At 38.0% G+C, this 20,351-nt stretch overlaps 4 protein-coding genes across 7 annotated transcripts in view; all 4 read right to left on the reverse strand.

Annotated features, from left to right (window-relative positions):
* Positions 1–470: 470 nt before the first annotated feature.
* LOC143144272 (uncharacterized) lies at positions 471–3,377 on the reverse strand. The gene is made up of 4 exons (XM_076306525.1): positions 2,991–3,377; positions 2,717–2,869; positions 2,534–2,647; positions 471–2,389 (listed from the first exon to the last, which is right to left on the reverse strand). The coding sequence occupies exons 1-4, from the start codon at positions 3,153–3,155 to the stop codon at positions 2,198–2,200; spliced, it is 624 nt and encodes a 207-aa protein (XP_076162640.1). The 5' UTR covers positions 3,156–3,377; the 3' UTR covers positions 471–2,197.
* A 196-nt stretch (positions 3,378–3,573) lies between these two features.
* Positions 3,574–7,561, reverse strand: LOC143144450 (waprin-Thr1). 2 transcript variants are annotated; one of them, XM_076306861.1, is made up of 4 exons: positions 7,401–7,561; positions 6,960–7,025; positions 3,826–3,999; positions 3,574–3,713 (listed from the first exon to the last, which is right to left on the reverse strand). In XM_076306861.1, the coding sequence occupies exons 1-4, from the start codon at positions 7,405–7,407 to the stop codon at positions 3,625–3,627; spliced, it is 336 nt and encodes a 111-aa protein (XP_076162976.1). In that variant the 5' UTR covers positions 7,408–7,561; the 3' UTR covers positions 3,574–3,624. The 2 variants fall into 2 exon arrangements, with proteins under 2 accessions (XP_076162976.1, XP_076162975.1); XM_076306860.1 differs by having other exon boundaries at positions 3,574–3,716.
* Positions 7,562–9,272: 1,711 nt separating this feature from the next.
* LOC143144449 (WAP four-disulfide core domain protein 2) lies at positions 9,273–12,427 on the reverse strand. 3 transcript variants are annotated; one of them, XM_076306857.1, is made up of 5 exons: positions 12,292–12,423; positions 11,440–11,673; positions 10,923–11,044; positions 10,363–10,538; positions 9,273–9,918 (listed from the first exon to the last, which is right to left on the reverse strand). In XM_076306857.1, the coding sequence occupies exons 3-5, from the start codon at positions 10,985–10,987 to the stop codon at positions 9,641–9,643; spliced, it is 519 nt and encodes a 172-aa protein (XP_076162972.1). In that variant the 5' UTR covers positions 10,988–11,044; positions 11,440–11,673; positions 12,292–12,423; the 3' UTR covers positions 9,273–9,640. The 3 variants fall into 3 exon arrangements, with proteins under 3 accessions (XP_076162972.1, XP_076162973.1, XP_076162974.1); XM_076306858.1 differs by having other exon boundaries at positions 11,440–11,614; positions 12,292–12,400; XM_076306859.1 differs by lacking the exon at positions 11,440–11,673 and having other exon boundaries at positions 12,292–12,427.
* Positions 12,428–15,806: 3,379 nt separating this feature from the next.
* Stumps (DBB domain-containing protein stumps) overlaps positions 15,807–20,351 on the reverse strand; it is a 41,347-nt gene continuing 36,802 nt past the window's right edge. Inside the window, exons 11-18 of the mRNA XM_076306904.1 lie at positions 19,956–20,028; positions 19,496–19,804; positions 18,871–19,293; positions 18,667–18,786; positions 18,501–18,595; positions 18,019–18,238; positions 17,051–17,626; positions 15,807–15,830 (exon numbers count right to left, since the gene is read on the reverse strand). Of these exons, the coding sequence (XP_076163019.1) occupies positions 15,814–15,830; positions 17,051–17,626; positions 18,019–18,238; positions 18,501–18,595; positions 18,667–18,786; positions 18,871–19,293; positions 19,496–19,804; positions 19,956–20,028 (1,833 nt within the window). The 3' untranslated portion in view covers positions 15,807–15,813. The remainder of the gene's footprint in view (positions 15,831–17,050; positions 17,627–18,018; positions 18,239–18,500; positions 18,596–18,666; positions 18,787–18,870; positions 19,294–19,495; positions 19,805–19,955; positions 20,029–20,351) is intronic.

Genomic DNA, 20,351 nt, shown 5'->3' on the forward strand with positions numbered 1-20,351 from the left:
ATTTTCAACGACTAAAGTTGAGTCTTCTAAAGTTTCATTGTTTACATTTCGTTCCTCTATGGCTTAATTTCCAACGATATATCACTAACATTGAATTTTGAAAATCCCTGTTGACCAGTCTTACGTAAACATATGAATCAATGAACTTAAAACTTTTAACGAAAGTTAAAGCACATGCGTTACAAAAAAATCCTTTTTGTTAAGATGACTTGTAACAATTGACAATCAAATATTATCTCGTTAATGTTATTATACAGGTAAAAATTTAAATATTAGAAAAAGGTATTTTAAATACCAGAGATTTCCACACTTTCTTTGTTTACAGCGCCTTCAGCAGCTTAGCCATGTTTACGACGCACCTAGAGTAAAACTGTTTATTAAGTACTGGTAGTCAAATTTTAACATTTTAACATTTAATAGGTATTTAATGTTGTAAAGAAAATAGAAATCCGTTATAAGGGTATATAATGAAGGTTTTCAATATATCAATGTATTTTTAATGAAAATATACAATAAACGTATCCTACGTCTCTAGGTTCACCATAGTGTACGATATAGTTTGGGAACCACTGCATACACACCAACCTCACAGATCCAATTTTCATTCATCATTGCAATGTGTTAAGTGTAGCATTTATTTCTAATACAGCATTCATCCATTTGGTAAGGTAATTTATCGCAATAAAAGTACTATACTTGACTGCAATAAAATATCTTATTAAATTATATATGATGTTCTTTCAAGTAAAATTTGTCTATACTTACCGGCTTACTTCGATATACATATGTATAAATATGTTTTGTATATCAAATGAATCGTTAAAAAATTATGTTTCGCAGATTTTGAAACGACCAATAAATATAAGAATAAAATAAGTGCTGTGCAAGGAAACGATACTGTCCTATCTTGCATAGTCTTTGCCCGTATTTATCTACTCAAGTTCAGCCTTATCTGGCAGTAAACATGAAAACGTTAGTAATACGCTCGTTTATCGTTTCCTTCATCCTATATTATAGTTACTTCTTACAGGATTTTTGTACAATCTATAATTTATAAATGGATATTGAAGTTAGTATAACTACATACTAAATATTTACAACTTACGCATGCAATCTGCAAAAAGATATTTTTTTTTTATACAAGGTTTCCAGAAATGATACAGTTATCCACTGTTTAGTAATACGATTTATTGTGTATCACTACAAACTCAATGGACACAAATCAAATTTGATGATTATAGCAAGAAAATAATGTAAGAAGATTAATATCGAAAAATTAGTTTTTTGCAGTCAGACTTTAGTGAAGTGGGTAGAAAAATGACATAGATATTCAATACCGAATAAAGGCAAACACATGCTAGAATTTTTGTTGTAAATATAATTTTACAGTTCATGAATGTACTGAGTCATTCCATTATTTTTGGATAGCAGGCTGCTTATAGTAACTATCAGACGTTTAATTAATACTTTTCCTTAAACATATTTCTATATTATTAAGAAAAAATACTATCAATTAGGCATTATCAGCACGATTCGTACACACACATAACGTGCTGCAGCTCGGCAGTTGCTGGGAGATCGCAACATATTAAGGATGATTGAAAAACAGTTTGGTTTGATTATAGAGAAAACAGAGGTTACAGATAGCATTTCCAGATAGTTTACATGGAATGTCTGCAGTTGTTAAAAATATTTTAACAATAAAATAAACGGTTTAAATGACAAAATGAGTGTTCATATCCTGTTACAATAAAGTTTGTTTAAAGACTTTGCATACATTCTGTAAATAAGTCAATCCTTTTTGTTCATATTATAGTATAATGCAATGTTCTTTAATGGCAAAATCTCATTTCTTTTTACAGCATTAAATACCACTCTATGCTTTCCAGTCTAATTAAAGTAATAAACTAAATGCATTACATGCATTGTATTAATAATCAACAAACGTATCGAACTGTAAATTTAAACCCTTTAAATAAGATATCCCCGCGATATGTTTATCTATGTACGATGCAATTCAACGAGTTTTACAAGAGCAGACAATTATCGACAACGTAAGTTGTAATTTACTTTGATTTTTGAGCTTTAAATGACGTTCCATACAAGTTTAAAAAATTATTTTTGTGCGGGGACGTCATTAGTCGAAAAAAATTCTGGATTTTCAATAAAAAAAACTGTGTAAGTATATTCTTTCTCATCAAGAGCTTAGTTTTGCTCCTAATGGTTGTGGTCTTAAATTCCGTTCAATTCTTTTTTGTTGCTGCTCAAACAATCGTTGTTCTCGTTCTCTCCGTTTCTGTTCCCTCAATGTTTTTGTAGTATCTCCAAATTCTTTTGATGTTTCTTCTTCCCAGCCAACTGCATTCTCTTCCCACTCTCCAAGTTCATTCTGTATAAATACAAATTTGAAAATTTAGTCTCTTGTATCGTAAACTAAATTATACAAGATGTTTTACGATATAATCTAGTAAGAGGTAACCTTTTCAGATAATACGTATTATGAAATAATATGTACAAAATGAATAAAACTTACAGATAGAATAGGATCGTTCGCTATAGCAAATTTTAAAGAATTCCGTGAAGCATTTTCCAACGCTTTATCTTTAATTAGAATCTTTGTCTGCATGGTGATCTTTGGCGTCATGTCCTACAATAAATATAGAAAATCAAATACGTATAACTTTGTTTTTGTCACAAGGTTGATAAATATAATTACTTCGAAGAAATTTGGTTGCGGCTCTTCCGTTAGTTCAGATGTTTTAGATGCTTGCTGTCTGTATTGATCGATTTTAGCTTGTATCGTATTAACTGGCCTATCTGGTACGACCACAACAGGGTTTTCCTCCCATTGATCCCACTGCTCTGATTCCTTGAGCAAGCATCTTCAGTGATTACTATTATCGAAGTCAGTGGTACAATAGGGTTTACATGATCTTAAAATCTTCGTGAGCTATGGAACTGGGAAGATAAACATAGCATTTGAAACTCACTGTTGTGTTGTTCAATGTATTCGGTACGACACCAACTGCAGAAAGAGGAATAGAATCGCAAGACGATCGACGTCGACGTCGAAGGCAGCACATTGCTCGCCTGAATATCCCCAGAAGAAGTACGACAAGAGCTTTTAAACGATTTACTAAAAACTCTACTGCCATAATGAATTATCGGCATAAGCCTAACCTCTTTTTTGACGATTAACAAAATATATTTCGTAATAAAAGAAATTGAGACTCAAATGCCATTTTGTTGAGAAATTTTCAAGACAAAGTGATTTCACTTTTGTGTCATTTCGTACTTGATTTGTAAACACTAACAATACTTTTTCTTCGAGTTGCAAATTTAGCCTAACAATGAAGAGGTTACGGAAAACTATCGATTACAGTTGCTCCGTCGATTGTCGATTCTTTCTCAACAGGTTGCAATCGCTGCTAATCAAAATTCGAGTTTCTCGCAATATCTATCAGAGAGCGGGTTCGAAATTAAAAAATCGAAAGGCACTTGAATTTATCGAAAAGAAATTGATTAAAAGTATGAGTTAAAACGTGGATAGATAAAATGATTGAACAAAGATAATTTTTTATTATAGTACTTTTATTTTACGAATTAATTCTTTATTTCACTCAATTATGTGCGTACACATTTTTCACGTTTCGTACTACGGTCGAATTTACATTTTTGATACGGTCCGCATTTTACGCCGGCACAATAAACGCCTTCTGAAAAATATGAAGTTTTCAGGTGTTTGAAATTAGAATCTTATTATTAATGGTTAAAAATTAGTTTTAGAAAAGGGTATATAACTAAGAAGCTTGCCAATTTTCTTACCAGTTTGCGACCCCTTGTAATCATTGCCTGTATTGACAACACTGGCCGTTACGCACGATTCGCTTCCACATTTATTCGGACAGCATTTTTCATTTGAGGAGCATTGATAATCCGAAACGCATCTGGGGGTACACTTCGATACACTGTTCCTCAGTGGGCAGTGTCCACTTTTATCTAAATTAATATTATACCTTTATTGATGAAAAAGACTCAGGATATGGGTCTTAAAGCTTTATTTAAAAACAATGCATTGTCAAAATGTACATAAATTGCTGATAATAGAAATCGCTACCTTTTATGATTTTTCAAAGATTTTATCGAAATATGTTTTAATATTTCGTATTGTAAAATCAATTAAAGTAATTAAAACATTTAATAGGTTATACGAATGCATATTATTTAATGCCACTTAAATGCATAATTTCTCTACAGTTTATTAAACAGACCGGTAAATTCAGTTGTAAATAAAGTTGTTATAAAAAGTGATATGCATTAGCGAAAGGCTAAATTCTTGACCTTGTCTACTGCAATTTTCTTGTTCTACTACTGAACCGTAGAAATTCCCTTATCACTTTATATTAATGAAAGAACCTCGTGTTAGTGAGTTTGGTGGTCGAGAACAGCTTCAGCGAGTCGAGAAAGAAAGAAATTGTAAAAGGAATTTTGAGTTGTAAAAAATGCAACATCTATGCGTACTGTGTAAATTACAAGAATTAAAGCATCGTTAATAAACAGTTATTGCTCTTCATGTTTTAAGCAGTGACTTGTTTGAATCTCGATCAAAATTAAATTCTTTTGGCTAATCAATCATTTATAATGCATAAATAAGATGCATATTGTAACATTAATATTCGAAATATGCGTGAATGTTAATAATAATCACGTAGATGAACAAACATTCACTGAAGCCATTCGCCTTTCCAGATTTCGCAATATCTTGATGTTTATTTATCGTAATTATTAACAACCGTCGTGGGACCATAGTTTAAACAATTATTAACAATGTCCTAGTATAAATAATGGCTTAAAAGCCATCAAATTATTGAAATATTCGGTTACAACGAACAAAGACAATCGAGGTATCGATAAGTCACCTTGCTTGGGGTATATATAGCCCCTCCCGGTTACCAAAAATTTTATTCCAGCGGGAGCCTCCGAGGTGGACGGACGTCTCGATTTTAGGTACCTGGACCCTCTGCGGACAGCCAAGGACAACGGTTACCCTATTGGTAACCGGTACTGGCGATCACTCGCCAATTTTTTTTTTTTCTTTCAGATTTTTTCTTTTAATTTATTTCTTCTTGTACACCTGTATTTACTCACCAATTTTAATTTCTGCTTGTTTTTCCATGTTTATTTTCTTTGTTACCGCATAACTGTGTGTACCCATTAACCCACATATACTGTACTCATTTTTTGATCGTGTCTTGATTTGTTTAATATGTATTGTAAATTTAATTTGACCACCTTAGCTAGGTACATCGGGAAACGAAGACAGAAGAGGATTCCTACGTCGCATCTATTGCCGGATCTTTAATTTTAAGGTTAGACTAAGATAGTTTTAAGGCCACCATGTACGAATACCTGTGCTCTGCCGAGCAATTATCCAATCTTTAGCTTATTTTGCTCGCTTCCTCGTTTCTCAGTCCGGCCACCTCTGCTTGTTGCATAAGCAAGTGACCGGCCGTGTAGCTGGTCCGAACGGTCGATCTGCGTCTCTTCCGGTGCGTCCGCTTCCAGAGAGGGCATGTTGCGAGCACAGGAGCAGGCATTTTTGCTGGTCCCTGCGAAAGCCTCCGAAATAAGACCCTCTCGTCGTAAAGGTGAGAAACGGGGCACTCCTCTAGGGGAGTGGAGGCGTCGTTCGTTTTCTCTCGAATCGGACCCACCGAGGGGAAACGGGATCGACCTAGTAGGACCGACTCCACGGTTCGCGTCGCGTCTTTCCCAATTTTGCCTAATTTTTGTCCATAATGTAATTGCTCGGCAGAACTAAACGAGGCGATCGAAGGAACTTTGATTCTTTCGATCTGCCCCGTTTAGTAATTTCGTTTGTAAGGTATGTCGAGGGAGATCGATGGAACTTTGATTCGATCTATCTCCCTCCGGGTCTCCGCTCGCAGCAACCTCCACGCGGTGAGACCTGGTAATCGGTATTACTCGCGACGAACGATCATTCTTCGTCGCGGGTAGTACCGAGCTAATCGGCTGCGAATTTAGAATTCTTTCTTAAAATTTAAGAATAAATACAATGTTATAACATAAATATATTTTGTGACGTGTAAGAAATGCAAGAATATGAATATAACTCTGATGCTTTTTAATAAATTCATTTCGAATAACACGTGTAGCGTTCTTTTTTCCCTTCATTTTTTCATTCCCTTTACGTGATCTTAAATTTGAAGTCACAGAAAGTCAAATCTTATTTGACCATTCTTCCCTTAAAATATAAGATATGTACATATTACAGAATAGGGGCACGAGAATAAATCGAACTTGGACAATTTTAAAGGTAGCTGTAATTTTAAAAATATTCTTGGCACCGTGTTGCTAAAATATTTCAAATTCTATCTATGAGAATTAACGATATACAAGACGAGTTGTCTGTGTTCATTACCTTCGATAGTATGATCGGAAAAAGAATAATTTTATCGTTTGTATCGATTAAAATACTTTTCTACGTTATACGAATCGTGATTAATGTTCTGGCTCCAAGTAAAGCAGTCAAGTCGCCTGTCCGTAAGTCGGAGTTCAGACCTTTCGAGAACGAGAGAGAAAGGCTCACAATTTCTTTCTTTCTCGACTCGCCGAAGCTGTCCGAAGTAACGAGTTCACGGATACGCGGTTCTTGCATTGGTACCTATGTAGCGATAGGGGATTTTCCACGATTCGCTGTGTAGCTATGATGCACGATTTGGCTACTACGATTAATAAAAATGCCCTTCAATAGAATCCGCGAGGCGTTAGTATTGTACAGTCATCGATGAATCGGAGTACGTTTTTTATCTTTAAAAAGTAGCCATGTGCGCATGAAATAATCCAATAAACCGTGAGCGACGAATACAGTAATTTTGTAACGATATTCGCGCGTTTCACTGGAAACAATTACGCATTCGATTGATTAATTGACTTACGGGACAGCTGAGCGACTGCTGCGGCGATCATCAAGCACACCGTTAGCGACAGGATTACGCTTTTCTCTGCGACATAAAACGATTCGTTAGCCAGGAAGTGTTCTCATTAAATTTATCAAATCGGTTAAACGTAAATATTTTTTAAGAATTCTCGTGAATTCTGTTGAAAGTTGTTTCTACGAACGGACGAATATGCGTGTAAATATATCTAGTGTTTCGAAACGAGCGTAGCGTAGGACAGAGTTACGACGAATCGTAACAGGACTTTCTTTTATCATTTTTGTATTCGAAACCGAATATTTTAAGTAAAAATCAAAGGGACAAAGGACTAGACTACTGTATTTTCTCGTACGATTTACTTATTTGAAAGAAACAAATGGTTATTTTAAAGTATTTCACACAATTTAGAGGTAAAGGGTATAGTTATGCAGAAACACATACTAATCATTTTCGATATGTCGTTGGTTCTTTTATCAGCGAAATCTTCCACCTTCCACTTTTCACGTTTGCTCGGCTGGCAGATGAACGACGACTAATCCGTCTACGATAAGAACTCAGCATCTTAAATCTCTCTCTCTCTCTCTCTCTCTCTCTCTCTCTCTCTCTCTCTCTCTCTCTCTCTCTCTCTCTCTCTCTCTTGCTTTCTGGTTTCCACCTCCGTTTCTTGAACGGGGAAAGGATATTCTCGTCGTGGAGTACACAGGAAACTGAACAACCGGCTGATTCAATGACTTCCCGGACACCATTCCGTTTCGCGTGCACTTTAGCGACCATTATCGATATTGCTTTTGCTTCGTCATACAAACGTATATTCGGGGAATAACGTACTTGGGTATTTCAACTGGATATCAGTTGATTGCAATTATGATTCACGTTGTCCACGGATTTCAACACTGCATCGTATCTGATGTAAATTGTCATATTTAAAATGATGATTTTTATGTAGATACGAGGTCACGTTTTAGTTCGAGACTTGCATCTCAAGTTTCGACGAAAATTACGACTTTGTTCGAGGTATTGATAAAAATTTAAAAAAAAATATAAGTTCGGACAATCGAAAATCTATCTACTCGTAGGTATTCAGCCGATTGGTAGAATCGAATTTCTTGCAAATAGCGCTCAAATTGTGCGTATCGTCGATTCATTTCAAATACTTATAAATGGTTCGAATGTAACAAATCTCTCGTCACGATACGCAACGATTCGATGGACCCCGTCGCGTGTAACAAGTATTGTGGTACCGCGTGGGAACGAAAGGAAATGCGCGTGGTTTGAAGAAAATGTGAAGTGTTCGAGATAGACGAACGAGTAAATCTCGATGTTCTCGAGATGTGAACGAAGAGCGTTTGAACTGAACGGCGGAGTGTCCGAATTAAGGTGCGAAAGACGATCAATTAAGATGATAATCGACCGAAGAATTTTAAGTGAACGCGACCAGATGCACGGAGTGAGAAAGATTAAGGATTAAAACGAAAGGATACAGAGTGAGAGAGATACGCGTTTGAGATCACTTGTTGGAAATTAGGCGAGACGTGACGTGTCGCGTAAGAAAAGAGTTGCGTAGTCAGAGTCGAGCGTAATCAGTATAGTTACAGTTTACGCTCATCGGTATAGTTATAGTTTGCGCGTTTTGTTGTTGTTTTGTTTCTACTGTTTCGTTCAATGTACGCATATCCAAAAACTGTATTCATCTATTATTTCGAAATAATCAAACCAGTAATAATTCCTGCGGAATTATTATTAATAATTTTCGTCTTATGTCTCGTCACAATTATTACGGCAATTAATTTTGATGGGAAAATAAATAGCAGTAAAATATTTGATACCCTACGCACGTTGATTCAACTTCTCCTTCAAAAGGAATAGTTGTTCCACCGAATGGTAAAACTCTATCGATCCAGATCAAAGTTCTACTTTTTTTATTCTGTAAGAAAATATTTTCATTCAGTTCCAACAATTGACTAATTCACTTCTCCTTTGGCAGCTCAAACTGTGGACGGTTTATCGCGATTGTCAGCGATTCTTTTAGAAGATTTCTAGAAGATTAAAACGACTCTTTTCGTTTGATCAACAATCTTTTTCTCTTCTGGTTCGAATGTGTAATCGTACTCTTCAAGGTTCTATGCAAATGCGGTTCAGTAGGTTAATAACATATCCTGTTACGTGATTCTGCTCCGCAATCAAATTGGTTCCAAGAAAGAGTCTTCTTAAAATTCTTCACGAAAAGATGTACATTTTACTCGCACTTTCTAAAGTTCTGTGTGAAATTCAAACGTCACGATTATCCTCGTAAAAAAAATTAACTTATCTAAATATGTTAGACGATAAGATTTATTATCAAACGGTACGATTTTTCTTTACACGTCATTTATCATCGATGAATACTATATTATATAACAAACGTCGCGATTGATTGTTCGTGAGTCCGATTCCGCGAGTAATCGCTACGTCTAGATCTTAAGTTTCGATAAAAATGATGTCTGAATTGGAAGGTTGAAGACAGATGGTTTCTATTTCCGTACGATTGTTACTTCCACGACGAGAAGGTCGAGGATGATACGGAAATATGGTCCGAGTTAAGAGTACATCGCGTCAAAGTTACAGTCGATGAAATTCCGAACGAACAACAATCCTACATTTACGTAAATTCATTGAACATTTCCCAATGATCGACAATTGTTCTATTCATTATTGTAAAGGTAATAAGGATAGAAATTCCTGATGCCGTCGTATGGATTGAAGTTGTAAGGATTCCTGGGTACGTTGTAGGAATCCTCCGGCAACGGGACAATCGGGACTTCCACGGATTCGATCACTTCGACTTCCGGTTTCTGACAGGCCAGTGCTCCGCAACGATTTTTGCAACACTTGAGCGTTCCTCTGCAATCGCTGTCGACGCTGCAGGTCGGCGAGCACACCCATCTACCTTTGGGCACTGCTGGACAGGAACCTGCTTTCTCTGAACGAGAAGAATTCGAGGACGATGTAAACATCGGTAAAATAATACAAGAAAAGACGTTGTAAAATTTAATTACGATGGAACCTCGATAAACGCAAGTCCAATGACCGCGCGAGTGTCTCGTTTATTGTTTGCGTTGACGAGAGAAAGGGACGAGAGTTGTCTCCTCTTTCTCAATCTCGTGTTTAATATACACGAGCACATACCTGTCTCTCGAGTTGTCAACGCTCGGTTTCGAACCTATAAAACAACCTGAGAGACAACACCTTGTAAACGAGTCGCTTACTTCCTATTGGATCGGTTACCTTTAACGAGTTTTCAGTCATGTTTCGCTACGACTATCGAGATTCTATCGTAGTATCGTATTCTATCTTCTCTTCCAGTGCTTTGAACCGAAATAATAAATCGATATCCTCAACGATAATGGAAGGTTCGTTCCCTCACCCGATGTATCTGGTTGCCTCATGGTCACTGGTCTCGAGCAGACGGCTCCTCCGCAACTGGTTGGACAACATTTGCTTATTCCTTGGCAATGGGAGTCAAAGAAACAGGACTGGCTGCAAATCTGAACCGGCAGAGCCGGTGGACAGGAACCTGGCTTTTCGGCGTACGGTTCGTATCTGAAAACATTGCGGCAATACCGTGTGAAGTATTCCAGTTGTACGAAGAAATGGCACCGTTGTCGTTGAAATTGAATTTTTCAAAAGATCTGGGAAATTCGTTCCAGGAACGAAGATGTATGTCCGAGAAATTTCTTGGACCAACTCTGAGAATATCTTAATCCGTAAAAAGAATTAAGATATGGAGATTAAAATTATCCATTCTTTTAATCGATTAATCAACTTTCATTCTCGAAGCAAATATCGAATGATTCAATGTTGGAATTAGTTTATCGAACGTTGGTATTAGTTCATCGAACTGATTAGTTAATCTCTGAACTGTTAAGACGCAGGCGAAGATAACTGTGCACTGTAACAAAAAAGATTAGTGGTAACTAAATTTACCTGGATTGGCCGAAAGTGGTGGCTAATGTTAGGGTAAATACAAGGACTACTGGAAACAACTCCATCCTTTGGTTGAACTCGTTCTTAGTCTCACAGGATAACGGTGAACACTTTTGGTATTTCTAAAATTGAAAAAATTGAACGCTCCCATTTAATTCAGTTTGATATTAACGCGCGATATTTTAAACAAACAAATTGCTATTCTATGAGTAACTTTCTTCCACGTTCAAAGAGTCTCTATTCGTTTCTTTCGATTTGTCTACATTTCTCCAACGGTTAAGCAAATCTATCGATTAGTTTGCGTCGCCGTTCCCGTACTCAACGAAGACAAAGTTCGACAATACGATTACTATTCGATGCAAAATTCGTCGGACATCGTGACACACTAGTTCGTCTAGATTTTCCTAACGATGCAACGGCCCTATCGATTATTCTTTCCGTCGAAGAGGAGAAAAATCACCAGCAGCACTGAACGACCCTCTGTTCGCAAACGTCACCGAGAGAACCATTGTCTTACTTGTACGTAATCGAGGATATCGATGGAGAAGGTGGTCTCGCGTTTCTATTCGAACTTCGCCAAGGGGAGAGCGATTGTCTTCCTATATAGCATCGATCCCCACTTGCTCGATGAGGCGTGCAGAAACATGTGGTTCGCGCGTGGATCAGGGACCCCGGACCAGAGATCGCTGGTCCTGCATCGGATGTCAAACCGCAACGGTAATTAGTCGGCCAAATCCAATTAACGAGAAATCTAAATCGAGCGGAAGGACGATAAGCGGTTTTTTCGTGCCAGGGTGAAAGAAACGGTCGCTCGACTGGAATCTAGACGATTTCCGGATCGTTTCGTCGTGATTCGTTGTAACCACGCCGGAAAATATCTAGCGTCGACCGGTTAAAATTGAGAGTTCGGTCGAGAGGTTGCTGACGGAGGAATTTTCATTCGGAGCACTCTAATCCGGAAGATTTTAAACATTTTCCGACGATACTGCAACGATTAATGTAATCGTTGCGTGTATTTATATTTCCAAAAAAATGAAAATATATACAGAAAATATAAGCGTCTTTTTCAATGATACCGAAATTTCTCAGTCGTACGATGGGATGGTTTTTTTTTCAGGATTTAATTTTCTAGCCAGGATCGACTAAAATCAGAATTTTTACAAATTGGACGAACGACACATAAAATATGTTTAGGTACGGCAAGCTTTTGAAGAAAAAATGTAAATTTTAAGTCAATAGGAGAAGTAGTTTCCGAGGAACATTACCGATTTGTTTGATAAACCTGTTTCGAGAAAAACGTGTTTAAAGTTTAAGGATTAGAGCGCTTTAGCGTCGGGACACTAGAGACACATTCGTGGAACGAAAATACCTGTTTGTCAAAAATAGTTCTTCTTCGCGGGGGTCACAATGCAACACTTATTAGTCACAAACTCGACGATTTCGAGGACTTTAAAACGATTGGTTTTTCCAGTCAGTGATGCGGATGCTAGCAGAGACAGTTCAGTACTGGCGATGAATACTCAATCGCATGATTTATTTAAAAATACAACTGCCTCCGCGTTAACGAAAGTGACATCATACGTTGTTTAACGTTCTCTCGTTTGACCCGTGTAAAATGCAAGAGATACAGCTATCCGTAGATGGAAAAAATTTTAGAAAAATTATCCAAAGTTTTTCAATTTGCTGCGAGCGAATTTAATTTTTTGTATTTAAAAAAATTCGACAGTCTTGAATCGTACAACTTCCACCCGAAACGTTCTCCTCTGTCTTTAAAAATAAACGAATCAATCGTGCACTCGTTCGCGTACCGGTTAGCGATAACGGTCTTACTCGATGAATACCTTAACAATGAAAATAGTAAGACAAAAGTAGATCAATATAGGCTAACGTTACGTTAGTTTACTGCGGAGACAATGCGCGCAATTAAGAGCTACGAAAAAGTCGCGTTTGATCTCTAAAATTCAAAGGTCGAAAAAGAAAGATTATGGTCTTTAGAGGAAAGGATGTAATTTTTCGAATCGTAATCGAGTCAATAACCTTTATTGTTACCGTAATTGGTACGTAGTTGGTATCAATGAAAACGTTTACATTGACGCCACTGGAGAATGTTTCTTCTCACGGTTTTCGAAATTTGCATAATCCGTTCGTTGCATAATTGTTTGGAAGCGTACGATTTCCGAGGACGACCGGTTTCCGTTAGGCAAAAAGCAGTGTATTTTTTTACGATGCACTCGCGTGTCAATGAAAGCCACGATTCTTAGAAAGCATTGAACAACCCTTCGCTGCTATTGACATTCATTGTCAGTCGATCGGTCCTGTAAGTGCGTTGAACGCTTATAAGCGTTCTGTGAGTACTATGCTCGTGAGTAGTATGCTCGTTAAACATTAAAGCTACCTGCTTTCCATACGCGAGTGTTGAGCGCTCAAATCTTACGAATGTTGGAATTCGAAATTTTTATCTACGGAAGAATTCTATCTACATCCGATAGTTTTCTGCGAGAGACCTTCGTCCGAGATGAAAAAATGTCGATTCACGGAACAGAAACTTTACCTTCTTCGGTTGTCTGAAATTGAACCGGCCGATTCGATTTCATAGAACCACAGACTGCTGTAAATCACATTCGATAAAGTAAAGCCTCGTTCAGAATCAAACGCGATTATTTTTATACAACACCGATGGCGTAAACATGTCGATAGAGGCCCCTTGGACTTTTGTTCAACGCAGAAAAATGGTCGATCAATAGGGTAGCACTCAGATCGATTAGATGACATTTAAAATTTTGTTCTCAATGTTCAGATTTTCTCCGTGTCACAGTGTACCGTGTATAGAAAATTAAATTTGATATAATTCGAGGATAGGCGGACCTCGACCATGTGTTGTCAATTATTATTGGATACGGTCGATGTGCGATCGCTGGGACAATTTCTCTTATTTCCTCCTTTATTGATGTAAACATAAATATAAAAAATGGATCCTGTTGGACTCGGTAGAAAAAATTACGCAAAACGAATAGGATAACGCGTTACAATTACGATTATAAAACGATAAATGCATTCTTGGTACTTGCAACACATTCTGTGCAACAGTTTCTGTCGAGAATTCGACACCTGTACAGAGTATCATTTATGCTAGTGACAGTAATGTGTGCAACGAATTACGCGACAATTAAACGTTACGGATGATTAACGATCGCGCAACGTCATATTTCTTTACAGTCTTTTGGCGTTATTGAAATTCTTCTAAGAATATTATTGCTACACATGTTAACGCCGTCGCATCATTTTCGCTAATCGTGAATGGTTAATTTTAATACACGACAATATTGGTAGTCGGTTACAATAATTATTGCGATTAAAGTAAAGAATAGGATAGAGAATCGCATATGTACAGGTTCCATTTTGACATTTCGCCAAAACGATGAAACTTTGATTTGGCGCTCGCTAGCATTGTATTCGCTGTTGGATCGAAATCCGAATTAATTAATTAATATACAACTTAGTGGCGTAATTAAAGAGCCACGTATGTCTCTTAAGCTGCGGTCGGCTTAATTTCGCAATTAAATTTAAATTTAGCGCTATTTTCTTGGCGAATATGAAACTGTTGTGTATCGGATTAAATACAAATGTTTTGGAGCTGGAGAGAAGTTCGAAAAAACTAGGCTTCGAAGGTTTACAAGATTTTCGAATCTTTTGTATCTTCCGTAGCGCAAAATGAACGCAAATATTTTACAAATCAAACAATTGGATCGAAGGGTTAAAAATATTCCGAATAAGTCTCGGATTAAAGATAACTATACTGCTCTGAATAATTAAAGAATCGCCTGTTCAGAGGAGGTAACTATTTTGAAAGTTGTTCGTGTAGTGATTTATTCGTATAAGAAATAATAAAGACGGTGTAACTATTCTTAAGGCGAAATAATTGGATTCAAAGGATTCAAAATCTTTCGATCTTAATCATTCAATTACTGTACCTTGAAACGAACGTAAAGATTCGTAGTCTTTACATCCGACGAGTAGCTCCGAACTTCGGAATCCACAGTATTTTCAATAATTAAGCATACACTCGAAATCAAAGGAAATACGAAAGGACTAGGTTCAAGAGTCTTGAAGAACTTCGGGGACTACCGAACCTTTGAATTGTAAAGTAGATGCAAATCTTTTTGTGGTAAAGGAGTGCGCAGAAGCTTAGTTCGAACAACTCGAATAGATTCAGATTTGTTTAAGCCATACATTTTCTATAAAATTTAAATATTTTTCAAACGAGTGAAATTCGATACAATTGAACTTGAACGTTTTAAGATCCTTAAACGTGTTCGAGTCTTGAGGTCATAATATACATGTAAACATTTACGAAATAATAATCCAAGTAAACAATAAAGTACTTAGAGTCTCCTAATTTTTACCAACGCCTCGATTATCGCAAATAGTAATATTTATGACAATAATAATGAGTCTAATTAATATCTCACGAATATTCCTACGAACGCATTCGAGGTACTTTTAGAATAATAACGAGTAAATTATCGTAGAACGCTACTTAACGCGTAGTTGCATATTAACATAAACAAAATCTATAGATTAAGTCACGTTTCCTCGAATATTCGAATGGAAAATAAAAATTGAAAAATAATGTACACAAAAGGCACAAGCATAGAGAAACGGAGCCGTGCGTGGAATACATTAATTCGATGGCCTTCCACTTTAGTTGTCGTTTTAATACAAACGATTTACATTTAAATACGCTACTAATACTAACGATTACGAAGAACACTGACGTCGTTCGATTATTTTAAATTATCGGAAGAAGAACAATCGTCGAAGGCACTTTTCGTGGACGATCGGGCGTATGCCGTGGAAAGAAGAAGAAACAAAGAGATTTCTTCTATTTCTTCTATTTCTTTGTGGTTGCTGAAACAGAAAATTAACAAAAAAGTGTAACGTTGGCTTTATAGGGGAAAGATTGTACTGTTTCTAAAAATAAAACACCTACTAACGTGGATGAAACTTCGGAACCAACTTTAATTGAAAAAATGTTTAGACAATCTTCTCGGTTAATTTTGTTTATCGTCTTGTCAACAAATTGGGCCTACATTTGTACAAATACCTTGTATAATTAGCCGTTCGAAGAAGGTCTATTATAGATATTGAAAAAGGTGTATATATTTTCTTTAATTTTCAATTTTATTTATGATGCTAATTACATTTATTTTTTTATTCGATGTAATTCGCACCGAATGAATTTCTTCGAGAAAAAAGTCGAGGAGTCAGCAGTGACCTTCATTTTGAAATCCTCGATGATTTAAGCGAGAAGTTACAACGAAGAGATTATTATAGGCAAAGAAACTTTGCCGTTTAAAGCGATTCGAGACCGTTTTCGAGGCAGATTGGCGATGAAAGTCCGATTGAGTAACAAGCCTTCGTAAATTCTTCGAGTAAAAGGGAACTGGAAATGATTAGCTCGAGTGGAATGTCAATTTGCAATGTGGACTTCAATGAATCTTTTGAATCACCCAACTCGGACCAAGCTGCTTAAGGACTTGCTTCTTTCAACGGTTTTCCGAGTACGCTGAAAGTGTTCTCGTAAACCACGAATCATTGCGTTGAAACTCGAGGCAAGATCCCCTTTTCGTAATCGTGAAACGAATGGAACTTCGGCAGGATTTTAACGGCCTTGTACGTTTTCCAACGCTAAATGAACTACTTAACTAAACTTTAACGAGTTCCTCGAAAGAAAAGTATCTAACCACGAGTGTTTTAATTTTAGTATTTTCTCTCTGCTCTTCTCTTCAATTTTAGAACTTTAATTTTAGTACTTCTCTCTGCATTTCCAAATTCTGCCTCAATTTTATCATTATCGAATAATAAAATACTTGAAGATCTTCCTCTGCAAAGTACAACCCCCATGACAGTCTAAAGTACGACCCCTTTTTTAAAACGCTTTATTCAATATTTTACCGATAAAAAGAATAATTATCTATTCCTACGAACGCCTGGAGGATACGAGATACAACTATTTTTTAAAGATAATTTTCAACATCGTTCGAATATTTAAGAAAGATACACATTTTGTCGAGAAAAGTTCACGCTATGGTAAACCGTGGAGAGAAATAATTAAGAAACCGTCTTACCTCGCGGAGGTATAGGGGGTACAGGCGCTTTTTTAGCGCCGGCAACCTTGAGATCCTGAGAGAGGTCAACGTTCATGTAGTCCGGCATTTTGCAGATGTCGGATACATCCACGTCGCGACCGTTCACCAGGTCAGTTTCTACGTACTCCTCGTTGCCCTTGTTCGTGGCGTTCTCGGTTACTTGACCTTGACCATCGACGACCTTGGGTTCCTCCGATCGAACGACTGTCTTGGTCTTGGCCGAGTTCTTCGAGGACTCCGAAGCTTGGGCCGAGTCGGAGGCGTGCGTCTGTTCGGTTTGATGTCCGTGACCGAGTTCCGGGAAAGGGGTGACGCAGGCGGGGACCACGTTCACGTAATTCGTGGGAATGCACATGCCAGGTGGTGGTACGGGCGCGGAATTCAAAGCGGGGGGTTCGACGTTTGCGTATCTGTTCCCTGGATGCCTGGACGAGTCCGATTCCAAGGGATCCGCGATGGCCGGGGCCGAGTTCTGAATCATCTCTAGATACTTGGGGTGATCGCACGGGGAGCTCGGTGTTTTCGGTTCCTTCAGCGTGCCCTCTGTTTTGAAAGCTGTAGAGAATTTTCGGATAGGATTACTCGGTTATTAACAATTTCTGATTAACTGTGTTCAAAAAATCGAAAGGGAGTTAGCGTTGGTAGGAATACGTCGAATTTAACTTTCCGAATTTACGCGTGTGAAAATATTAGGTTGTTTGGAAAGTCATTTCGTTCTTTTTGGTGAAAACGAGACACGATTTTTTTTAGAGCGTATAAACATTTTATTAAATTATATATTCTCCATTTTGGAAAACGAAATCACTTTCCGAAGAACCCAATACTTCTCGTATAAATAATTCGTTTCGATCAATCTTCTATATTGGTAAGTTCTATATTAGTTTATCGGTTGAAGTCGAAAGTTACCGCGGTGCATTTGAACGGTGTTGAGAGCGAAAGTTACTTACAGTGGATGGGCAATCCTGACGGTGGAAAGGCGATGTAATACTCGGTGTCCTCGGCCCTCGAGGGTGGCTGCGACGGTCTTAGGTCAAGATCGTTTCCGGTCGAAGAACGAGGCGATGGGGAATACCTGAGCGCCGGCGAATATCTGCCTGTGAATGGTTTCGGAGCGGGTGGTATTTCGTAGGACATTACACCCGGTTTGTCTTCCTTTGCATTTTGAAGCTGAAATAATTATCAATTTCATTGTTTCGCGTAACCGGTAACGATAATGGAATTAGTCGGATACAAGCAATGTTTAAAGTATACGTTTTAAAACGTTTTGAACACAATTTTCAGGATCTCTTCGATTTAAAACTACGTATAAGAATAGAAAAAGGCTATCGCTACCACTAGTCGGTATATATAACCCAACGAAGAAATTGAAGTAAGAAACTCGTAACTTCGAAACGATTTCAATTTACTAAACAAATATATAGATGCGTACTCTTCGATCTTCGGTGTCGGAGTGAGTTCCGCTATCGCCTAAACTGGTCCCGCTGCATCCACTGGCTGTACTCATTCTACCAGACGAGGACGAACCTAAGGAAACGGACAGTTTTAATTTCAAACTTTTCAAGATTTGTGTCAAGATAAACTGTCGGGATTCTTACTCGAAACGCTTCGAAGACTCAGGCTGCTGACTGGTCGGCGATCTGCCAATCCACCGTTAACGTTCTCCGTTTTGCCAGCGGTAGAGGAATCGTCGCTTCCATTCGCGGAGTCCTTCGTATCTACACAGACGCAAAATCACGATAATTTTTAATTTTAGAATGAAAGAAATCGACGCACGAAGGATGTACGCAGCTAATATTCACCTTTCTTCCCCTTGGAGAAGAATTTCCGGATCCTGTCGAACGGAGTCGGTGCCTTCATCTCATCTTTCATTCTCTTTTGTATCCTCTCGTATTCCTCTCTCATTGCCGTGAGTTGTCTCTGTTTGTCCTTGAAGCTTTGTTGGACGTCGTTGCGATTCCTCCAGTTCTCCACGAGCCTCTCGACCTCGGTTATCGTGAATACGTTGTTCTTGAAATCGTTTATGATCTCTAGAAGCTCGTCCTGAGGTCCTGAAGGCTCCCTGGACTTTGTGCTGGAATTGGACGTTGTCCTGCCGTACGAACACGACGACTGACTGTTCTCCTCCCGCGCAGGGATCGAGTGAGACTCTTGACGATTCTGCGTGGGCGTCGCCGTTCGCGATGGCTGTTGGTTCGTTACGTTCGATGTGGGTGTCTTGGGTCCTTGGAAATTAAAATTCAAGAAACTCGAGTTAAAGATTCGTGTTTTCAAACATTGAGTTCAAAGAATTAAGAATTATAGAAGTTTGTACACGAAGAACTCGATTCTTTAAACGTGTTCGAACAACGTTTCGTTTCAAGGTACGATCCCTGAAGTTTAGAACGTTACCGTGTTTAAAGATCTTTCCAACAGAAGACCACCTACCGGCTGGGTGCATTTTCATGTAGCCTTGAAGAGGGAGCTCAAGGCCGTTTGGGATGCTTGTCGCAGCTGTAGGAGTTGATGGACTGACGATGACGGGAGTCGGTGCCGGTACGATGGAGTAATTTGCCTCAATGGGATTACTGGTGGTCGGGCTAGGGGTTACTGGTAATTGGCCTGGCAAGATTAGAGACGTTATTGGTCTTGCGGCCGGTGGCACCGAATAAGCTTCGCTCAAAGGTCGTGGACGACAATAATCTTCCTTATCGTTATTGGTGTCGGTTGTCGTGTTAGTCGATGATGGATCCGTATCTAGAAACGATTCGAATTTCGTCTTGCCATCTTGTAGAATTGTAACATTCTTATCGTAAGCGATTATTTTCTCGCGGATGCAGTCCATATTAAAATAATCGTTTCCCAATGATCAATTTCTTACGATAAGTAGGACCGAAAAGGTACTCACTCGCTGCATGGTCTGTCGTCGTCTCGCTTATCACTTTCAGGTAGCTGTACATGTTGGTGAACTCGTTCATTTGCTGCGAACCCGCGGGTGAGGATTCAAGGGGACGCCCGAAACATGCAACACAAAAGCAAAATACCAGTTAGTTCGTTGAAAGATCTCAGAAATCTTCGTACATTGTACAACTTTCGGAAACTATTCAAGTAGAATAATTCGATCGAGAAAAGAAAAAACGAACGCTTGCAAATGAAATTTATCTTACTCCGAGACTGATACTCAAAGTGAATAAATAACAGAAATATAGGAATAACTCGAGTTAAAAGGTGTGTTTAATTTGCAATATTCAAAGCTAATTCAAGTGAATCGAATACAGGGGAAAAATATTAGACCGTCCAAGTG

Source organism: Ptiloglossa arizonensis, chromosome 3 (assembly GCF_051014685.1).
Source record: "Ptiloglossa arizonensis isolate GNS036 chromosome 3, iyPtiAriz1_principal, whole genome shotgun sequence".
In the NCBI taxonomy this organism is placed as follows: domain Eukaryota; kingdom Metazoa; phylum Arthropoda; class Insecta; order Hymenoptera; family Colletidae; genus Ptiloglossa; species Ptiloglossa arizonensis.

Coding starts and splice junctions, on each gene's coding strand:
- LOC143144450 (XM_076306860.1), bottom strand. Junction 4,000..6,959: donor AGCAGTCGCTCAGCTGTCCC/GTAAGTCAATTA, acceptor ATATTAATTTAG/ATAAAAGTGGACACTGCCCA. Junction 3,717..3,825: donor TTACAAGGGGTCGCAAACTG/GTAAGAAAATTG, acceptor CATATTTTTCAG/AAGGCGTTTATTGTGCCGGC.
- LOC143144449 (XM_076306859.1), bottom strand. CDS start 10,987: ATGGAGTTGTTTCCAGTAGTCCTTGTATTTACCCTAACATTAGCCACC. Junction 10,539..10,922: donor ACCACTTTCGGCCAATCCAG/GTAAATTTAGTT, acceptor CAATGTTTTCAG/ATACGAACCGTACGCCGAAA. Junction 9,919..10,362: donor GAGGCAACCAGATACATCGG/GTGAGGGAACGA, acceptor CTTCTCGTTCAG/AGAAAGCAGGTTCCTGTCCA.
- LOC143144272 (XM_076306525.1), bottom strand. CDS start 3,155: ATGGCAGTAGAGTTTTTAGTAAATCGTTTAAAAGCTCTTGTCGTACTT. Junction 2,648..2,716: donor CGCAACCAAATTTCTTCGAA/GTAATTATATTT, acceptor TATTTATTGTAG/GACATGACGCCAAAGATCAC. Junction 2,390..2,533: donor CGAACGATCCTATTCTATCT/GTAAGTTTTATT, acceptor GTATTTATACAG/AATGAACTTGGAGAGTGGGA.